This window comes from Vespa crabro, chromosome 11, assembly GCF_910589235.1.
Source record: "Vespa crabro chromosome 11, iyVesCrab1.2, whole genome shotgun sequence".
NCBI lineage: Eukaryota > Metazoa > Arthropoda > Insecta > Hymenoptera > Vespidae > Vespa > Vespa crabro.
Window position 1 is genome coordinate 5,320,697 of NC_060965.1, and position 23,146 is coordinate 5,343,842.

The 23,146-nt window shown below is 31.6% G+C and overlaps 1 protein-coding gene across 7 annotated transcripts in view; it reads right to left on the reverse strand.

The window, feature by feature from the left end:
- Nucleotides 1-23,146, reverse strand: part of LOC124428015 (chondroitin sulfate proteoglycan 4) — an 80,560-nt gene that overhangs the window by 41,144 nt on the left and 16,270 nt on the right. For all 7 annotated transcript variants that reach the window (XM_046971560.1, XM_046971561.1, XM_046971564.1 and 4 more), the window contains 2 exons: nucleotides 22,806-22,969; nucleotides 7,057-7,288 (listed from right to left, as the gene is read on the reverse strand). In XM_046971560.1, the coding sequence (XP_046827516.1) occupies nucleotides 7,057-7,288; nucleotides 22,806-22,969 (396 nt within the window). The remainder of the gene's footprint in view (nucleotides 1-7,056; nucleotides 7,289-22,805; nucleotides 22,970-23,146) is intronic.

A 23,146-nucleotide genomic window follows, 5' to 3' on the forward strand; every position in this document is an offset into this window, starting at 1 on the left:
CTCTCTCTCTCTATTTCTCTGTCTTTCTCTCTTTTTCTCTGTCTCTTACCCTCTTTTTATTGACTATAAAAATTCTGTTCACTTTAGCATGGAATTTTCATGGAACGCATGAAGGATCGTTTATAATGTTAATACAATCGCGAGTAGCATTTTACATTTTCGCAAGTTCTCATGTAAAAGTGTGCGTAAGAATATTTGTGCTAGGGAATTTTCATTGTGAGACGTCGATAAGAAGAAGTCGATGATGCCGAGGTATAACCCCTAAGGTACGCGCATATTTTTATCGATTTCTCTTTTATCAAATATATCTGCGTCATAAGCCTCGAATATTTGCCCGTATCTGGTGGTGCTTCCGTTAAGCAAAATCTATGCCAAGCATTTCGTTTCCTACGACCCACGAAGCTACTACATAATATTGAGAATGTATGTACATACATATATACATACATACATACACACACACATATATACACGAGCTCTATTGGACGATTTCTCGTAAAATGTTGGACTTTTTTTATATATATATATATATCTTTTTTCCTCTTTCTTGTTTTCTTTTTTCTTTCTCTTTTTTTTCGGTTTCATTTTCTTCTCTTCTCCGCGTGTCATATTTATGAAAAATTTGAACACAAAAATGGGAAAGAATGGAGAAGATAAAAAAAGAAAAGAACAGAAAAGCAAAATTCAACAGCGTGATCCTTTTTTGGACGAAAAAATTTTGTTAAATACAATTCTCATCATTTCCCTTTTTTTTTTTTTGCTTTCCTCCTTCGCTCTCCTCCCTTCCTGAAACCACCTCTCTCCACTACCATCACGTCACTGATAAACTTCGATATATAAAATAATGAGGGGTAGTCTCTTGTCTTGATGTGAAAAATGAAGTGAAAAAATATCCTGATAAATTTCATAAGAAAAACGTTAGAAAACTATGGTTATGGGGGTTTCGTAAAAGAATCGACAGATTTTCAAGAATATTTTCTAAAAAAATTTGTATCTATCGTCGACGAATATATTATTTATTTATTTATTTATTTATTTATTATTATACTTCTTGTTTTTTTCTTTCTTTCTTTTTTTTTTTTTCTTTTTCATTTTTTAAACCGCACCGAACGTTCGCGTTTTTACTCTCGAGAGTATAAAAACAGCTGACTTTACGATAAAGAAGGATGTACTTTTAAAATTTCCTTACCACCGTCGAGGCGTATCTAGTGCAGTGTTAAAACGTACCGAGTGCATAAATAGATTCTCGAGTGTCCCCGAAAGCGAAGAATTTAAACCGCACGAATATGCACGATCGTGTGTAATATGCTATACGCGAGAAATTATCGGGAAACGTTTTCGAGTTACAACGAATGGCTGCAGGGAGGTTAAAAGGTAGAGAGAGAGAGAGAGAGAGAGAGAGATAAAGAGATAGAGAAAAAGAGAAAGACAGAACACGTTCAATTCTCTTCACTACTTTTTCGTTTAAATGTTCGAGCGAAGAGCATAACATGTACTATAACTGTTTGTACTTAATCTTCTGAATGTTTCCTCCATGTGAAGTAATAAATAGACCGTCATTAGTATTACTCAGATTTATGAAGTTTAATTATTAACTAAGTTTTAATTATGTAACAAATTTTTTTCAAAATATTTTCTTTCGATTTCAAACAAATAATATTCCTTTTCGTCATTTCTCTTCTTCTTCCTTTATTTTTTCTTTCTTTGTTCTTCTTCTCGGTTTTCTTTTCTTTTTCTTTTTTTTTTTTTGTTATACCACAAAATAGTTTAATAGATCGACACTATTAACCGATCGAATGAATCTTTTCCTATCTCACGTACAATGAGCTGAATTATTCGTTTCATTGTCACAATATTTACGTCAAACATTAATAATCTAACGGTACGTATTTACGAACTATAATATATTTAGTCTTTTAAATGCCATCATCATCATCATCATCATCATCATCATCATCATCATCATCATCATCATCATCATCATCATCATTTCAACGCTTTATAAATTAGTTTATAAATCAGCCTTAGATTATAATTTCTTTCTAATGTTTTCTAATTGGATAATAAAATAATTTTAATGAAGACGAATGAATCGTTTGGCTTTGCGTATAAAAATGAATTATAAGATATAACAGTGTCGGTGTAGGGAAAGGAGTTTGAATCAGAAGGGGAAAAAAAAAGAAAAGAAAAAAAAATATGAGATTATTTTTTTTCTTTTCTCTTTTGTCAAAACGAATGCGACGCGAACTATACCGAGTGAATATCATGAACGTCGAGCAAAAAGTCTTATCATCTTATTTAGGAATTTCTTTCGGTCGTTTTCAAGGAGGGTTGAAAGTGTGTCGAGCGCGTTATTAAAAAATCGTCGGAGCTTATTTACATGTTTTGGGAGGAACGGTGGGGGGGGCGGTAGTTCTAGAAGGGTAGGGAAGAGGAGGAAATGGGAAAGAGAGAAGTAAAGTCGGGAGGGAGTGGTCGGAGTCGAAAATGAATTTTTCGCGGGGTTAGAAGAAAAAGATAGATAGATAGATAGATAGAGAGAGAGAGAGAGAGAGAGAGAAAGAGAAAGAGAATGAAGGAGTGAATGAGAGAGAGAGAGAGAGAGAGAGAGAGAGAGAGAGAGAAAGAGAGAGATTTCATTTGTCTTTATTCTTTATTTTCCTCACTCGGAGAATTTAGCAAGGCCCGGGCAGGAATTAATAAGACCCCCGAAAGAAGGCCATGTTGTAGCATGGGGTTCAAATGAATTGTCATGAATATGTAAATTGAATTTCGAGCTGGTCGCCAGGCACATCGTACTCTCGTTCGCGAGAACGGAAAGAGGGAAGTTCCCTCGGTTTGAGAGTACCGAGGGGGTTGCTAAAGGAAGGGTAAAAGAGAGAGAGAAATAGAAAGAGAGAGAGAGAAGAGAGGGGAGAGGGTGGGGAGCCACCAGGATGCTGTTTGCGTTGATTGTATTCAATTTGGTCTGCGTCAACTCGAATATAACGGTCCGCTGAATTTTGTTTCTATATTGGCTACATCCTCCTTCCCCGAACGCCCTCCTCCACCCCCAGTGACACCGCCACCAACCCCCCAGCCCTTCACGTTGTTCTCCCACTCCGATTATTCCTCCACCCTCTCCCATCTCTCTCCATCATATTTATATGTTCTTGTAAAAATGATTATTATTCCCAAGCCACGATACACTACGGTCGTCACGTATTCATGAAAGAACGAAGCGGAGCTATTAATGTTCAATCTTGCGATAGGGTGAATTTATTGCTAGTACGTACGTATGTATATAGCAAAAAGAAGACGTAATTGTGTTATCGAGGGAGTTGCTTCTCATTTGGCTTGGTCTGGGTTTATTTTCTTTCTTTTTCTTTCTCTTCTTTATTTTTATGGTTTCATCATATTTTCTTTTCTTTATATATATATATATATATATATATATATATATGTAAATTTAGAAAATAAATTTCTTAATTATATTTATGCAATTTAATGCATTTTAAAAGCGTATCGGGATTCGCGATAAATAAATTGTGCACGATATAAATTAATATATATATATATATATATTAAGCAAAGAAAATGACATTTTGTAATTATTAAATATTACTGAATGTAAATATAATATATGTAAATATTAATATACACAAATTTGATGGTTATATAGTAATACGCCGACGTTTATGTAAAATTTTATAAGCGAAGTATGGTAGAGGAGAGAAATAGTATCTTTTCCAAAAATGAAATTACTTTAAGCAAGTTAAGGCCCTATGGTATAAATTTTATGTAGTCACACAGGGGAATAAATGTACTTAAGAGAATATTTGTTTCATAAATAAGCAACATTGTTTTATATATATATATATAAATCATTGATTAAATCAATTTTTGACAGTAGATATATCCTTATCGTCATAATAGATATGTATCGTTTCAAAAATTTCAAAAATAATGAAATTTAATGTTTATCTTAATTTCTTTAGAATTTTAATTTTATTTAAATAAAATGGAAAAGATAATTAAAAAAAGAAAATATATTGTATGAAATTATATCTCGGCAAAGCTTTATTATTGTTTCTTAACGTACGTATACACATACATACATACAACATGCATACATATGTACGTATGTACATACCTACGTACTTACATAAATTCGAGTTGCACGATTCGCTTTACGCTCGATTTATAGTTTGCGACCTCGGTGGACGTTCACACGGCTTTATGAAAATACAAAAGGATCGTGAACGTGTTGCTGTACGACTCCCTAGTGTAATCGACGTAGCTGCCACGAAATTATCTCGAAAGACAAATTAGATTCGTGTTTTTTTATTTTTCTTCCCCTTTTCAATTTCTTTTTTTTATTTCTTTTTTTTTTTTTTTACGGAGACAAGAAAATAGCGTAAGTTATAACAGTTAAACGAATTTTTTGTACGATTTTTTTTTTCCTTTGAACGATAAGATTATATCCATTTTATCTATTCACGTACGATGTCATTGTATTCGATTAAATCCCATATTCATGATCGATTTTTTAAGGCATTGTAACATTTTCATCGCTTCCTTTTAATGTATAGACAAAAGATAAAAAGAAAATAATTGACATTGAAAAGTTTCATCTTATGTTTCACTCTGATAATATAACGAATTGATCTATCGAAATAAATTAAAATTATATTACACGGTATAACTCATTCGCCGACTTTCATTATGGCGTCTCGACTTTAAATCTAATTAGCGATAGACTTGAAGTATTAAGTTAAAGAATTTCTATTTTATATCAACAAAGAAAATTTGATTTAAAAAAATAGTAATTCGTATCCTATTAAAAAAGTTATTTAAAGGATATGACCGAAAGTAATGTAATATAATAGCGATACTGTTCGAGGATTAACTACTGATTTAATAAAAACGCGATAGTTTTCATAATGAGTATCTTTTCATCGACGATATCGCGATTCAGTTTGTGAGAAATAATAATGATAGAAATTATAATGTAAAATAAAAACAATAATGACGACAATAACAACTATACAGACTATTGACGATAATTAACATATCATAAAGTAATAATTTCGACGATATTAAAATATATAATAATTCATTTTAATTAATTTTTTATAATATCTTATATAAGAAATAAGATACTATACGTAATTAAAAAAATACTTATATACAATAAATATATAGAAACGAATGAGATAATCTTATTATTTTTTTGTCTTGTTTTTTTTTTCTTTTTTTTTTTTATTATCTTATTTTTTCAGATATCTTGATTTTTTAATTAATATTAAAGATACGATAATGAAAGAGTGAAAGGAACGAATAAACGAGATAAAATATATAATTTTTATAATTGATAACTGATATCGTTCAATCGGAATTATTATAACTCTAATGGTCTATTTGTACGATAATATTATCTATCGGTATGAGATAATATAAAAGATATTGATTTGAAAGATAAAATGGATATTGTATCTCAGTACGTACGCAGAAACGCGATTAACCAAAGTTCGAATCTGGATCGAGTGTGATCCTGTGCGAGGTGAAAATCCTTGTGGTATACCTCACGGTATAACGCCGCAATAGAAACAAAGGCAAATGTTTGAATTGCGTCTCGTTCGCGTGCGAGATTACGTAACTCTTGCCCAGGGCGCTTCGTTATTTAATCCTTTCGCGGTGCACCCTAGTGAAAATCTGACCCGGAGGACGATTTCGCAAAACAAAGAGCATCATTTGTTTCGAATTTATTTCGATGTCTTAACTATGATATTTTTTTGGTACTAACAAGAAAAAAAAAAAGGAAAAAGAAAGAAAAAAAAAGAAAAACAAAAAACACAAAAGATAATGTTATTTTTATTAAACGAAATTAATAGATTATATTATTGTATTATATGTATATCGTTGTTAGAGAAAAAAATTTTTTCATTAGGATTATTAACAATTAACTATAATATAATTTCGTTATTTTCAACATAATTTTATCACGACGATTTATTCATCCGTTTAATCATTTACAACTATAAAATTTTTCGATATTGTTGGATATGTTTCTGTATAGTTATTCAAAAGTGATATATAGAAAATATTACAAGTATCAAGAAAATGTTTGATCCGTCACGATGTGTTAGTTATTATTATTATTATTGTATTATTATTATTATTATTATTATTATTATTATTATATAGTATATATAAGTCACGTTGGACGTATTAATATACAGATTTGATATATTTAATTATTCATTTGAATCGTTTAAAATTGCAGTATATCATACCGATATGATCGATTATTTACAAGTAATATATAAAAAATATTATGAAGAAGAAGAAGAAGAAAAAAAAAACAAAGAGACAAACGTTTGATTTACAAAATTTTTATAATCGTCATTATTATCATCGTTTAATTAATTATTATTATTTCAATTATAATTTCATTTATATAATCGTTAATATAATTAATAACAAAACTTTATGTTTTTACAAATCCAATTGTATCTCACATTAAAAGTTAATTATCTGTTGCGTTTGAAATTCGCAGTAAAGGCGATAATCCAGCAACGTTTTCGGTTGAAATGACCGAACAGTTTATCCTGGAATTAACGGGGTGGATCCGATCGGTGGTTAATCGAATGGCATAGATTGTAACAGAAAATAAGTTGATGTATATCCTTTCACGAAGGGATAATACATCATTCGACGAGTAAGAAAACGATAGATAGATAGAGAGAAAGAAAGAAAGAAAGAAAGACAGAAAGAAAGAAAGATAGAAAGAAAGAAAGAAAGAGATAGATAGATATAGAAAGAAAGAAAAAAAGAAATAGAGTGAGAGAGAGTGAGAGAGAGAGAGAGAGAGAGAGGGAGGGAGAAAGAGAAAGAGAGAGAGAAATAAAAAGAAATACTAGCAAAGGTAATTTTTTTTCTTTTCCTTTTTCTTTTTTCTTTTAGTTTCCTTGGCCTATCTTAGTTGCAATAAGATCAAATCGATTGGTAGAAGAAAGTCACGTAAGGGGAAAGACAATTTCCTCGTATGAGATAGTCCTCGGTATCACGTCTTACCTAGAAATAGCTCGCTAAAGTCACCCTGTCCTCCGATAAAGACCCCATAGTGTATGTTCAGCTCGAAAAAACGTCCTGGTAGAAGGGATCTCGTAGTGTGTATAACGTCGATTTGCAGAGTGATGTTAGCCTCGCGCCTGGTAAGGTTGACCTCGTGCCAACTAAGGTCGTTCAGCGTCAATCCACGAGCACTAGCCATCTCGCTCTCACCGGCACCGAGATTTATGTGAACCTGTGGGATAAGCGAGAGAAACGTTGAACGTTGGGAGGGGTGAATTTCGAATCGTGCTTTCTGCTAAAAGTTATAACCGCTGAAAGTATGAGAGAGAGAGAGAGAGAGAGAGAGAGAGAGAGAGAGGAAGTTAGAATGTTAGCTAGTCCTGTAAAGAGTACCTTCGTGAAACTTCGAAGAAGAGTCGTAACGAGGAAACCACTACTTACTACTACTACTACTACTACTACTACCACTACCACTACTACTACTACTACTACTACTACTACTACTACTACTACTAGTATCACTACCACTATTACTACTACTACCACTATCACTACTACTACTACTACTACTACTACTACTACTACTACTACTACTACTACTACTACTACTGCTACTACTACTACTACTACTACTACTGCTGTTGCTACTGCTGTGGCTGCTGTTGCTGTTACTACTACCATCACTACTGCTATTACTATTATTACTACTACTATCATGATCACTATTACTATCACTGTCTAGAATGAACAGCAACATAGAAACCAGAGAGTGGAACACGCAAGTACGAAAATTATGTCACGATAAAAATTCTTCACGAATCGTGAACCGTAGTCTACGTGCCTTATGTTTTCCTTTTCATCGAGGTGCCTTGTACCGCCATTTTAATTTTCCGCTTTATATCGATTTTCTCAATTTTCCTTAAGGGTAATTGGGGACAATTAAAGAGAAAGAGAGAGAGAGAAAGAGAGGGAGGGAGATATTGAAGTTCCCGTTAACAAAGTTCAGTCTTTAATACTAATACTAATTTTACTCGTATAAATTTCTTATTGGTTAGGTCGATATAACGTATTCATCATAAAAAAAATATCTTTTGACAGAGATAATAAGATCTTTTATTCGGGGTTAATAATAGCAATATTAGTAGTACTAGTAATAGTAGTAGTAATAGTAGTAGTATTAGTGGTAATAGTAGTAGTAGTAGTAATAGTGGTGATAGTAACAGTAGTAATGGTGATTGTGGTGATTGTGGTGAAAATAAGAGAGTAGGGGAAGTAAATCTCGCTGGAATAATGACTGAATAATTCATCGTAGTGAGCATAGGAAGAAGTAGAGGGTAGATGGGGGTGGAATGGGTTGGTAAGGGGATGAGGGTTGAGGGGGTTACTTTGTGTGCAAACACGCTTTTAAAGTTTCTTTGTTTTAACGTGCACACGTGTAAGCTGAAACGAGTGGAGCTTCGTTGTTGATGCTTGACTGCGTTAAAATAGCGAAAGAGAAAAAAAAAATAGAAAAAGAGAGAGAGGGAGAGAGAGAGAGAGTAAGGGGGAGAAAAAATATAGAACGAAAATTGCCATGTGTAGTAATCGATTTGTGTATTTGAATAAGCGAGTTCACGGGATATTGGAAAAATAAAGGAAAAAGGGAGCTACTATTCACGTATTCTTCTGATTTTCCATCCTTCTCTTGCTCATTTCTTCTTTTTTTCATTTTTCTTTCCCTTTTCTTTGTTTTTTTATACCAACGTGAATTCGAAACTAATTTGTATTATATATATATATATATATATATATATATATATATATATATATATATATATATATATATATGTATGAACAGACAGACAGATAATATATATGAAACAGATAAAGAGAATGAGAAAGAGAGAGAGAGAGAGAGAGAGAGAGAGAGAGAAAGAGAAAACGAGTAATCATGTATGAATGACAGTAATTATATGATTGCTATCTTTCTGCAATTTTTCTTCTTTTCTTTCTCTTATTTTTAGAAATAATAGTCATTAATCGTTACTACGATAACGAACATGATAGAGAAAGTACGTAAGTATATGTGTGTATATATATATATATAGATTTGACGTCAGAGATGATAGAAGGATATAATGATCGAACATTTGTTAGAAAGACGATATAATGAAGAGATATCTTATGTTATAATATGCAATATAAGAATAAATAACGATCGAATTTATTCCTCGTCATTTCTAATAATTACTCGAGTTTATTTCTTTCTTTCTTTCTTTTTATTATATATATATATATATATATATATATATATATATATATATATATATATATATATAATAAACAAAAAAGAAGAAATAAAAATAAAAGAAGAGGAAGCAGAAATTGACAAAGAAGAAAAAGAGGGAGAATGAAAATGAGAAAGGTAAAAAATATGAAAAAGGATAAAATTATGGAAAAACGAGAGAAAGAGAGAGAGAGAGGTAGAGAGAGAGAGAGAGAGAGAGAGAGAGAGAGAAAGAGAGAGAGAGAGAAAGAGAAAATTTGGATAATACGAGGGGAAAGTACGCTGGGAATCTTTTTCCGAGGATTAATCTTTTATTCATGCGGCATTGGTAGAGGAGGGGGGAAAGAAGGTTGCGGGAGACAGGGAATTAGATGATATATTCTTTAAAGATCGTAATGATCGTAATAAATATTTCCTCGAGATGTTTGCCGAATGAATCACATCGGTGGTGGTTTCCGGAAGATTCAGTAGAAAATATGAAATGATCATTAATCAAGAAACCATGGCGTCATCCTCGTCCTAGTCGTCCTCGTTCTAGTCGTTCTCGTCCTAGTCGTTGTCGTCGTCGTCGTTGTCGTCGTCGTCGTCTTGCTGGAACGACGACAAGACTTATCGTGCACTTTCTCGAAGTGTGCCTTCTTCGGTGGACCGTGAATATGACACTAATCCGCATAAAGGAAAAATGAATCCTCTTCTCGACCACTCCCACTAACTCCTCACCCTTCCAAACATCCACCCACCCATTCAACTATCCACCTATACTACTAATATTTCTTCCTCTCTCTCTCTCTTTCTATCTTTTTTTTCTGTTTCTCTCCCTCTCTCTCTCTCTCTCTCTCTCTCTTTATTTCTCATTTGATCTAACTGATAAAACGACAATCATAACGTCGACGCTTTGGCATCGGTGGTTCTTGTTTCTCTTAGATAATTTAATTTTATCATCATAATTTTTAATAAGCTTTTACGAATGAAATAAAATTAACTAAAATTTAATATACTTTTTGTTAAAAATAAAACAAAATGAACGTGTAAACGAAAAATACGATAAATTTACTACAAAAGTTATGAAAAGTTTTTGTTCGATTGTCCGACTCGTAAATTTTTTGTTTTCATTCCTTTTTTCTCTTCTTTTTTATCCTTCTCGATTATAGCTATTCTATTATTATCCATATATATATCCATTATTATATATATATATATATATATATATATATATATATATATATATACATGTTATGTATCTGTGTGAAAAGGAATAAAAGAAAGAACAAAAAAACAAATAGAAATAAAGAACTTGGATCAAAGGAATTGATCCTTGATCGATTGCTATTGGCTTTATATTGGAATCATCGTTTGATATTCAGAATAGTTCAATTTTAGTCTCAATTTAATCCCAACCACGATATTGTGGTATGTGTACATGTATATATATATATATATATATATATATATATATATATACCACACACACACATACACACATATATATATGTATTGGGAAGAGATGAAACGACGTGTTGGTTGATATTGTGTTCGAGAGAATAACAATTTTTGTTTGTTAATATTAAAATATCGAATGGAAGAAAAACGAGGAGATGTATGAGAAGAATGAATAAGAGATAGAGAGAGAAAGACCGAGAGATAGGTGGATGGATAGATAGATAGACAGGCAGACGAACAGATAGATAGATAGACAGATAGAGAGAGATAGATCAAGGTAGAGAAAGAAAGAGATAGAGAAAGAGAGAGAGGGAGTGAAGCTATGGAAAAGCTTGTTTTTCTCGATGATCGGAATTACAGAGAACTGCGGCATGGAAGCTACAGCCAGTCGGGATTCGCGTTTTTGAATCATCGTGTTCGCAGGGGAACGTTAAATAAAAGGTAGGTACTAACGGTCTCTCTCTCTCTCTCTCTCTCTCTCTCCCTCACGTCACCCTTTTGAGTCATAGCCTTTTCGCAGTGGCACGTAAAAAAAAAAAAAGAAAAAAAGCCGAAAACGAGAGAAAAAAAGGTAGAAAAAAATGGGAGGAGATAGGGGTAGAAAACAAAACTGAAGAAAAAAAAGAAAGTCAAAAACGGATAAGGTAGAAGAGAAAAAAAGTAGAAGAAGGAAAAAAAAAGAGGGAAATAAAAAAAGAGAATTGCCGACTCTAATCAAGGCATTCGTCGCAGAACGACGAGTAGATTTATCGCACAATTTCTCGAATCGTTTCGTTCTTCGCTCGACCGTGAATTTGCTAGCGACCCTTGTGTGTGTGCGTGTGTGTGTGTGTGTGTGTGGTGTGGTCTGGTGTGGTGTGATCTGGTGTGGTGTGATGCGGTGTCTGTGTGTGAGAGAGAGAGAGAGAGAGAGTTGAACAATCCGAACAGTTTTCTCTCTTTCTCTCTCTCTCTTTTTTCTCTCTCTTTCTTCTCATACTTTTGCTCAATTTATGAAAAATAACATAGCAGGATTTACAAAAAAAGAAAATAAAAAAAAAAGAAAAAAGAAAAAAGAAAATCGGATGGCACTGGTCAATATTTGATGTTATACTCATATTTTTGAAACATACAAATTTCATAAGAACACAAAATGGATCATTCAATATGGTCGATACGTATTAAATATTGATTTCTTTCACTCGACCTTCTCGTCCCTCCATTTAATTCGCATCGGTATAAGCCGGGCTACGACCTTTGATTCGAATTGATCGTTTCGTTCTCTCTCTCTCTCTCTCTCTCTCTCTCTCTCCCTTCTTCCTCTCTTTTTTTTTATTCTTTCTTTATCTCTTTTTTTTTCTTTTTATGAAGGTAGACGAGCCGATTTTGAGCGATTAAAGGGCGATTTTCGGAACGGTGTTCATCTATCGATCATTCATGAATCTATGTATGAGCAAAATTCTAGATGAAAAAATATCTATATAATATTTATGTAAGTATAATATCTATAATAAAATATAAATACATGTTTATATAATACATTTGTAATATACCAAGCGGTATAAAATTTATCGACGATTGTTATTATTATTATTATCATTATTATTATTATTATTATTATTATTATTATTATTATTATTATTATTATTATTATTATTATTATTATAACTTTTTCGTTTTTAATTATTTTGAATAGTTATAAAAACAAACAAAAAAAAAAATAAAAAGAACAAAATACTTTCGTACAGAATGTATGAACGAAATAATTCGCGCGTTTTATGTTTTATATAAATAGTACTTGAGTTAATTATGAACTTTGGAAATCTTTTTATTTTTTGATTTTTTTGTTTTCTCTTATTTTTTTTAATATTTTAACACGGTTGATGGATTATTACCATCCAATCCTTCTAAAAAAAAAAAAAAAAGAACAAATAACTCGCGTAACATTTAACATATTTAATATACTTGAAGTTTGAACATTTGTTTTTCTTTTTTCCCTTTTATAATACGTGAAACACATAATTATAAAAAGAATACTTACACACACACACACACACACACGCGCATGTATACATATATATATATTTCTGTTTTTTTTTTTTTTTTTTTTTTCTATAAAATATGATAGTTATTTAACAATGTAATGTTTTAGTTTGCAAATTATCGTAGTTTCTTTTATCACATTAAAGACATCGAGAAAGGAGAAACTAATGTAAATTTCAAGTGAACAAAGAATGTACCGAGGTTTGCGAATGTTTTATTGTATCTGTTAAGTTGACCGGTACGAATTGTTCTACGATGTTTTACATTTTACTTTATCTTTCTTTCTGTTCTAAAAAGAGAGAGAAAGAAAGACAGAGAAACAGAGAGACGTAGAATCTGCACTGTCAGTGTATTTCCCCGAAGAAAAAAGAGTCCCTGTGGATCGTTCCCATTTGAAAAATGTTACGTTGAACGTTCGGTATTAAATAATTTGCTTGATATCGTCGACACGATGAAATATCGGATATGTCGATCCATGAAAATAACGAAGTTTTGAAATCTTGAAATATCGTATGAAGTTAAAAGGCGGTAAAAGTATCATCTACATACACATATATATATATATATGCATATGTACATATATATGTATGTACATATATATATGTGTGCATGTATGCATGTATATGTATATATTTACATTGAAATATCTGCTATATATATATATATATATATATATATATATATATATATATATATATATATATGAGGAGACCGATGCATAAATTAAAATAATATAAAGCAATTGTAAACGTTGCCAACTGAAAAAGTATAGTCCTTACGATCGATACTGTAAGAAAAAAAAATATCAAGATATTAATGAACTAATGATTATTTTATATTGTTAATTATCATATTATTAAATTAATTAAGAAAATATTATATAGATATATTTGGTCATTGGAATATCGATTTTTTTCCTTTTTCGACGTATCGATTATTTGACTCTTACATTTTTCTTTCTATTTTATATTCCAAATTTTAATCTTATAAGCCTCTCTCTCTCTCTCTCTCTCTCTCTCTCTATATCTATCTATCTATCTATCTATACTTCTTTCTAATTATCTAATGAAATATCTAAAAATATATTACATTCTTTCCATCGAAATTATATATCGATCAAAACTATGTACGTATAAAACCATCCACAACGAAAATGAAATTCTTTTACGCGATATATCAAGCTAAACGCATTTTTTTCGAACTGTTACAACGTGATAAATTATCGAGTTATGTAGTAGGAGGTAATAGATGAGGGTGAAAGTACGGGAAGGGTGCACGCCGATAAAAGTATCTTTAATCGTGACCTAAATCGTGTGATTCCAGATTACGTAGTGGTATTTCGCTTTTCTTTTTTCTTTCTTTTCTTTCTTTATATACGCGTGCGAGCAACGCGAGCGATTTGAGAATGATATTAAAGAGAAGCCGAAAAAAACAAAAAGACAAAAGAAAAAAAGAAAAAACAAAAAGGAAATAAAAGAAGAAAAGATAAAAAAATTCTCTCTTTCATATATCTGTCCACTTTTCTCTCCCTCCATCGATGGAATTTCGAGCGATGAGAGAGAGAAAAAAAAGAAAGAGAAGAAGAGAAAGAAAAAGAAAAAGAAAATGACAAGAGAAGATAGAAAAAAAGATAAAGTTAAGTAGATAGATAGATGCTTTTTTTATTTAAAATTAATAAACTTTTTAAATAAAACATATATATTTTAATGCATACTTAAGAAAAGTTAAAAAGTCAGAGATTTCGAGTGATCATAGCAGTGGAAAAAAAAATCAAATAAGCGAGAAGTACGTTATATCGTGTTCCATTTTCCATCTCTTTCTCTTCCTTTTTTTCTTTCTCTTTTTCTCTCTCTCTCTCTCTCTCTTTCTGTCTCTTCCTATCTCTCGGGATTTTACGATGATTCGAGTAATAAAGGCGCGAAGGTTCGCGCCTAGTAAATCCGTGGAGTAGCAGTGCAATGGAGGCGATGACTATGCAATACCTCATTAATATGTATAAGAAAGGAAATAGAAACGACACTTCACAGTATGTAAACGCAACTTCTCTTACTTAGATGATGCCAGGAGGCCCTGTCGTAAGGTTGAATGAACGAATGAGAACGAATGAACGAACGAACTAACGTCTCGTGTTAGAATCTAAGTACCTGATGCAACTTCTGCTGACTGGAAAGTGAACGACTTCGGGAACGATTAACTTCAGAATCGTCGGATTATCAGGCTTCTAAGTTCGGAAAAGAAGCTTTTAGGATATACCTCGTTGAAGAAGAGAAAGAGTAAAAGAGATAGATATATAGACGGATGGATGGATGGATGCATGGACGAAAGGTCGGTTAGTTGGTTGATTGGTTGGTTGATTGGATGGATGGATAGATATGATAGAGAGAGAGAGAGAGAGAGAGAGAGAGAGAGAGAGAGAGAGAGAGAGTGAGGGAGGGAGAAAAAGAAAGAAAGAAAAAGACAAAAAAGAAAGACAGAGAAAGACAATGAGATAGAGAGAAATAGAGATAGAGATAGATAGATAGAGAGAAAGAGAGAGAGAGAGAGAGAGAGAGAGACAGAGAGAGAGAGAGAATATGTTGGAAATTTCCTCGTGGGGACTAGACTCGAAACGGTCGTTGCACTTTTTGTTCACCCCCTTAATCCCGGCCTTCATCCGTCTTAACGATCTTCTTAACAAATTTAATTAAGTCGACACCGCCCACTCATTCCACCTCATCTTCTGTCTGTCTCTCTCTCTCTCTCTCTCTCTCTCTTTCTCTTTCTCTTTCTCTCTCTTTCCTTAGAGAAATTAGATTCGCGTGGTTTTCACGCTGAATTTGCTTGTAAGGTTACGCCATATCACGTTTGCTAAGACTATAGCCAAGGTAAGATACGTAGGCGCCATTTTAATACTGCTTCGAGGGGCTAATGAACCGTGCAAGGGCTCCGTTTTAAGGGTTACGAACCCCCTGAGAAAGAAGGAAGCCAATTAAAGCTCTTAAGTAAGTAGAACGTCGGTAGGCCGCCGCTTGAGTGATTACTATCCTTCTCAGCCTTCTTCAGATTGTTATTTGTGAAACTAGAGTTTCTCGTCTGATATTCAAAAAAAAAAAATAAGATAATTCATCATAACTTTCAACTACCTTCTTCTTGATCTGTCCGATCGGTGGCTCATTTTTTTTTCTTTATATATACATTTTTTCTTAAGTGTTGTTTGAAAATTAGTTTCTTTTTTTTTCCTCCTCCTCTTCTTCTTCTTCTTCTTCTTCTTCTTTCTTTTTTTCTTCTCTCTTTTTTTTTACTCTTTTTTTTTTTACGTAGGATTCAAGGAACATTTATTCTTGATTAATTCTAATTTAATTAGCGTCGCTTAAGTATGAATATTGAATATTAATTAACAATCGAAAGTATCGTAAATTTATATAACGAAATCTATGAAAGGATAATTACTAAATTAATAATAAATATTTTCACTTATAAATTCGAACGTTATTTTATGATAAAGAAAAGGAAAAAGTAGAAGATAAAAGAAAAGATTAGAGAGTAACTAGTAATTTGACAAGTAAGTAGTAACTCGACTAGTAACTAGTAACTTGTATTTCCGATATAAAAATTATATTTTTCATTTATTTTATGATAGACTGGATGAAAAAAAAGAGGAAAAAAAAAAGAAATAAAAAATAGAAAAATGAACTTTTATTCGTCAGTATCTCTCTGTTATTTGAAATTTGTATTAAAACGAAATTCGTGATATCTACTGCTGTTATATAACAGTTATACATATATACATACGTATAAACATATATAGATATGTATGTATGTATGTACGTGTGTGCCTGTGTGTATATATATGTGTGTGTGTGTTTGTGTGTGTGTGTGTGTATATATATATATATATATATATGTTAACGCAAAAGTTGTGTGTCTCTTGCTTCTATAAAAGGTAGCAATGCGAAAAACACGAACGTCTGTCGAAAAATGTAAAATACGTTTCGCCACTATCGCTACGATATCGAAATAGTAATAATATAAAGGCAGCGATATTCGATACGCGTACGAAATGCCGTCGACCTAACCGATACGAAAGGTACGATAGAAATTTAGCTTTTATTACGGACGTAGCTATTCTGTGTCACGTTTCAAGATATCAAATTGTTCGAGATTCAAAAGTGCTTCCGTTTCAGAATGCTTCTCTATTATTGTTATATAGTTACGTATATAGAGATCGATAAAAACGATTATTTCTCCTATCTTCGATATCGCAATGAATCGTTTTCTTAATCTAAATAACAACAACAACAACAACAACAACAACAACAACAACAACAACAACAACAACAACAACAACAACAACAACAACAACAATAACAACAATAAAAAATATAGTATAGAATTATCATTTTTATCGTTATATCATTCTTGACATTCATTATTATCTTTTCTTTGATATTATATAACGCAAAATATTATCCAATGATAGATTCAAAGATATCAATTAAATGTAATAAGCAGAGATAACAATTTAATTGAGATTTTGTGTTTTGTATTTTTTTTTCTTTTTTTTTTCTTTTTTATACATTTAAGAAAGAATTCGTATTATCTTTCTCGTTATTATTATTATTATTATTATTATTATTATTATTATTATTATTATTTCTTTTTCTTTGAAATTATATAACATGAAATATTAGCAAATTGATTGAGAGATATGATAACGATTAAATTTTGATTTTCTTCGACGAGATATATTTTTGATATATATTTCTAAAAGTAATTGCTTTATCGTTCTTGTCATTCATTATTACTTCTCCATTGAAATTATATAACAGGAGGCATTATCAAATTGCGAATGTATCTCGAGAGATATGCATATGATAACAATCAAATTGAGAATTTTTTTTTCTTTTTTCTTCTTCTTCTTCTTTTTTTTTTCTTTCTCTCTCTCTCTTTTTTTTTCTTTCAATGAAATAAATTTTCATTCGTGGAAAATTATTTTATCGTCCTTGAGATATTCACTCTTTGAAATAACAACGTATAATTCCCTTTTATAAATAATAACATGAGTGTATCCATAAAATGGGGAAATAAATTTTTAAATGAAATTTTTAGATGGAAATAATCAAACGGAGATTTTCTCAAATGAAATTCGTTTTTATGTGATACTGTTTTGTCATCCCTTGAAAAATTTCTTATATATATATATATATATATATATGTTATTAAGTTGTCCGTCTCGTGAAAGTATTTCTTCTCATTTTGTCACCGTTCTTTTCAAGAAATTGAAACGACTTCTTTCTCTCACTCACTCATTCTTTCTCTCTCTCTCTCTCTCTCTCTCTCTCTCTCTCTCTTTTGCAGTGACTATTACCTAGTAACAGAAAGCTCCTCCAGGATTGCCCTTGACGTTCTTAGCAAGGTCCCCTATGTATCGTTGCCTATCTTCCCTTCTACTCGGTATACTCGACAGAAGCATTTAATTTTCGCTTAACGAGTGTTCGTTCAGAGCGAAGTACCAGTACCAGCAGTAGCAGCAGCAACAGCAGCAGCAGCAGCAGCAGCAGCAGCAGCAGTAGCAGTATCAGCAGCAGCGGTAGCAGTAGTAGCAACAGCAGCAGCAGCAGGAATAGCAGTAGTAGCTCGCGTTCGTTCGTTAATAACGCGGTCATTATGCACGTGAAAAATGCAATTGCTTCGCGAACACCCTACCACTGGTACTACCACTACTACTACCATAATCACTAGCACCACCACCACCACCGTCATTACTACTACTACTATTGCATACTGTCCTTCGTGAGATTCGTTGCTTCTCGAAAAAAATCAAGAGCGAGAGAGAGGAAGCGAATTCTTGCGTATATATCTTTATATATACATGTATATATATATATATGTATATATATGTGTGTGTATGTGTGTGAGCAAAAGAGAGAGAGAGGTGGGGGAGTAAGAGGAGAATGTAATTCGCGTATATCACGAAAACGCTTCTATCCGACGTGGAAATTGCATTATATCGGCTCTAACCGACATACACTGACAATGAAAGAGAGAGAGAGAGAGAGAGAGAGAGATAAAGAGAGAGAGGGAGATAAAGAGAGAGAGAGAGAGAGATAGGGAAAGAGAAGCATCTTTCAGAATTTGCATGCACCTCCGCGATTAGGACATTTTAAACATTTATAAGATACTTTAAAAGGTTAACATTTGAAATGTTGCTTCTGAAACTCTATAGGATTATTTGGAGCTTCGCTACTCAGTTGAAAGTTCATCGACTTGTTTTCATCGAAAATTCTCTTCAAAGTTTCTCTTCCTCTATCTTTATATATCTATCTATCTACCTATCTATCTATCTATCTATTTATTTATCTATCCATTTATATATCTTGTTTTATTTCTTTCCCAAAGTTTTGGATTTCAGTTTGGGTCTTCACTTGTATGTATTTATCTATAATCTTTTTGTAAAAACTTAGAATTATATATATATATATTTTTTAAGTTGTTCGATAAGTCAGTCAGTCGATTTAAATGAGATATGATGATAACGTTTAAGAAGAAGAAGAAAGATAAAAATGAACAAAAAAAAGAAAAAATAGAGAAAAGAAAAGAAAAAAAGAATAGGAAAGAAATATTCGAGAGATCGATTAGGAAATAAATTTCAAGAGAAACGAGCCAAGGTAAAAAACACGATTTTATTTAACGGTTGGTAGAAAGATTGAGGACTTGTTTCTTTTTAATTATTTACCGTTTCGTTACTCGTATATATCACGTATGTGTGTAAGTAAACGTGAGAAATTAGAGAAGCAAAGGAAAGGAAAGGAAAGAAAAGGAAAGGAAACGAAAGGAAACGAAAGAAAAGTGCTACTGGCAGTGGTGACTACAGTTTATGCTTGCAAAAGCGTCGTCATTTGGATTGAAATGCTGGGGGGGATGGTAAAACCAAGTTGATAAAAAGATCCGAGTTTTCGTCCTTTCTCGCGACGAATAAAAAAGTGAAATTGCACGAAGCTTGAAATTACATGGATTTAAGGTACCGATAGAGGGACATCACGTTCTCTCTTTCTCTCTTTCTTTCTTTCTTTCTCTTTCTCTTCCCCCCGCCATCTTTTTTTCTCCTCTTTTTTTATTTTCTCTTTTTTCTGTACGAAGTATATATATATATTCTTAATATTTTATTGTCATACTTTCTCCCTCTCACTTTCTCTCTCTCTCTCTCTCTCTCTCTCTCTCTCTCTCTCCCTCTCTCTTTTTCTTTTTATCTTTTTCTGTTCTCACGTAGATTTAATAAACGAATATTTAATTTAAACAGATTTATCTCTTTATATTTATATTTTACTTATATGCTATATATTATTATATTATAAATAAATACGATAGTTAGTTAGGCATTAAATTTGTTAATTTATTAAAATGCTAGATTATTTAATACTTTGTAATTCCTCGTTTTTTTTTCTTTTCTTTCTCTCTCTCTCTCTCTCTCTCTCTCTCTCTCTCTCTCTCTCTTTCTCTCTCGTTTTATATAATTCATTAACTTATATATTTTCTTGTTTACGTTCGATAAATAATCGGAAAAAATTGAAATAGATTTATTTATCTATATATACGTTTCGCTATTTTATTTTTACATTATATAAGATAAATGCGATAATCATTATCATATTTATTAGCTTATCAAATATATAATATTATTAATTTGCATTTCTCTCTCTCTCTCTCTCTCTCTCTCTCTCTTTCTCTCTTCTTTTCTTTCTTTCTTTCTTTTTTTTTCTTTTTATTCTTTATTTTTTTCGTGTCCTTTTGATATTTAATTTGTCTATTTTCTTCGATAAATTAATGATTACAAGAAATGAAATGTATTCATTTATCTATTCATATGATAATTGTTATCATAATAATAACAATTAAGCTGCTTATCTCTTTTCCATATCTTAATGTAATTATTGTTTTCTTTCCTTTAAACTTTTCTTTCCTTTAAACTTTTCTTTCCTTTATACGTTTCTTTCCTTTTTCTTTCCTCCTCGTTTCATTCATTCATTTTGAAATCGTAACAATCTAATCCCGTTTACTGAGAACACACGTACTTACGTGTCACAGAGTAGAATAATTTAAAACGCATGAAGGTGGGAGAGGATTGTGTTTTCTTTTTCTTTCTCTAATGAAAAAAGAAAGAATAATAGGAAGAAAAAATAAAGAAACAACAAAAAAGAAAGCGAGGCAAGGCAAAGGCAAAAGCAAAAGCAAAAACAACAAAAAAACCAAAGAAAAAAGGAAGAAAAAATAGGAGTGAACTATCTAGTGTGACAAAAAAAAGAGACAAAAGAAGGGACGAGAAAAAATAAAAAAAAAAGGAGACAAAAAAAATTTGAAAATCCCGTGCCAAAGCTCCTTTCACTCGAGCGAATCCCACCGAAACATCGTGCTATGCTTTCAAAGGATAAAGAAGTTCTTTTTTTGTGAAATACTAAAGTATTATTACCGAATGTTATTTATGTAGATTTTCTCAGTGTAATACAAACTCCGTAAAAACTTTTAACAAAATACATAGGCAAATATAAACGAACCTTCACTTTATTTCCCTCTCTCTCTCTTTCGCTCGCTCTCTCTCTCTCTCTCTCTCTCTCTCTCCTACTCCCTCTTACCCTCTCTTTTTTTTTTTATTCTATTACTTCATAAGTTGGTTCTCTTTGCAACTTCCGATCTCGTAGCGTGAACACGAAACTCTTCCGAAGATATCTATGGCGTATAAAACGCGTTATCCGATATCTCTCGATATCTCTCGAAAATATTAGAATTTTAAATGCGATCGGGAGCGACGATAAAGATCGTATACACGTTTCTCATTATATATAATATTATATATATATATATTATATATATTATATATATATATTATATATATGTATAATATATATATATATATATATATGTGTGTGTATGTATAGAGAATGTTTCATTTACAAATGGAAGAAAACATATAAAATATTTTTATTTCTTATAATTATACTATTCCATTCAAAGGAGTGATTTTAAAATATATTACACATAATTTCTCTGTTAAAAGTAAAAAAAAAAAAGAAATAAAAGAAAAAACATGTAATATTTCCACGATAATACTACTACTACTACTACTACTACTACTACTACTACTACTACTACTACTACTACTACTACTACTACTACTACTACTAATAATAATAATAATAATAATAATAATAATAATACCAAGGGATATTATAACAGTGATTAAAAGTACAAAAAAAGGATTCATTATAAATAACAATAATTGACATCTTGTATAATGATATCATTATTGAAATAATGAAATATCTAAATCTTATATTATTTTTCTTCTTTCTTTTTTTTTTTGTAAATAATAAATATATTAATAAGAATATTGTCACTCTTCTTGGGATCAAAGAATTTCGAAGTTTTTATATAATTTTTTTTCTGTTTTATTTTCTTCCTCCCCCTTACCCCTCTCTTTCTCTCTCTCTCTTTTTCTGTTTAGTAGGTATCTTCAAAAGCGAGATAAGATTCAAGTGCTTGTAGTTGTATGAAACACCCAGTATATATCGTGTTTCAGACGCGCATCGGCCCTTTTAAAAGGGATAACCTCGTGGTGCCTTGCATAGCGTAAAGATATTTTCCTCGTCACGAGCTTTCATATTTCTTTTTCTCTCTTTTCTTTCTCTCTCTCTCTCTCTCTTTTTTTTCTTTTCTTTAAATCTGTTTTTCTATCTTTTTTTTTTCTTCTTTTTTTCGTATTTTGTTTATTTTTACTTTCTTTTTTCTCTGCGTCAAAGAGAAACAGATATATAGAGATAGAGATAGATAAAGGGAGAAAGAGAGAGAATAAAAAAAAGAGAGAGAGAGAGAGAGAGAGAGAGAGAGAAAGAGAGAGAGAGTTTAATTCTTTGGCACGAGAGAAAGCTGACAGCCGTGGAACAGCACGTGCGGCCATTTAACGACGAAACGACAGCTCAACGAAGACCCTCGAAGAACACAGAAGGCCTATTAATAGAAGTTAAGAAACGAGTTAGGGCAAACGAACCTTCAATCTGCCTGCCTCCAGTTTGATCAGGCAGTAATCCGTCTTGCCGGCAGCCAATAGCAGCATCGCATCAGAAAGATGAGTTCGAAAGCGGAAACTGATGTCAGTTGCACCCTTGGCCTCTTGAACTGGAAGATGGATGTAACTTGCTCCGTAAAATGATACTGCAAATTTTCAAACATAAATATAAAGGCGTTATTTTAAATATATATATATATATATGTATATACATATCATTATTATTAAGTGATTATTTATAAAGAAATATTATCATATTGATCCATTGTGTTGATTACGTTTTCTTTTCTTTTCTTTTCTTTTCTTTTTGGGAAATATATCGT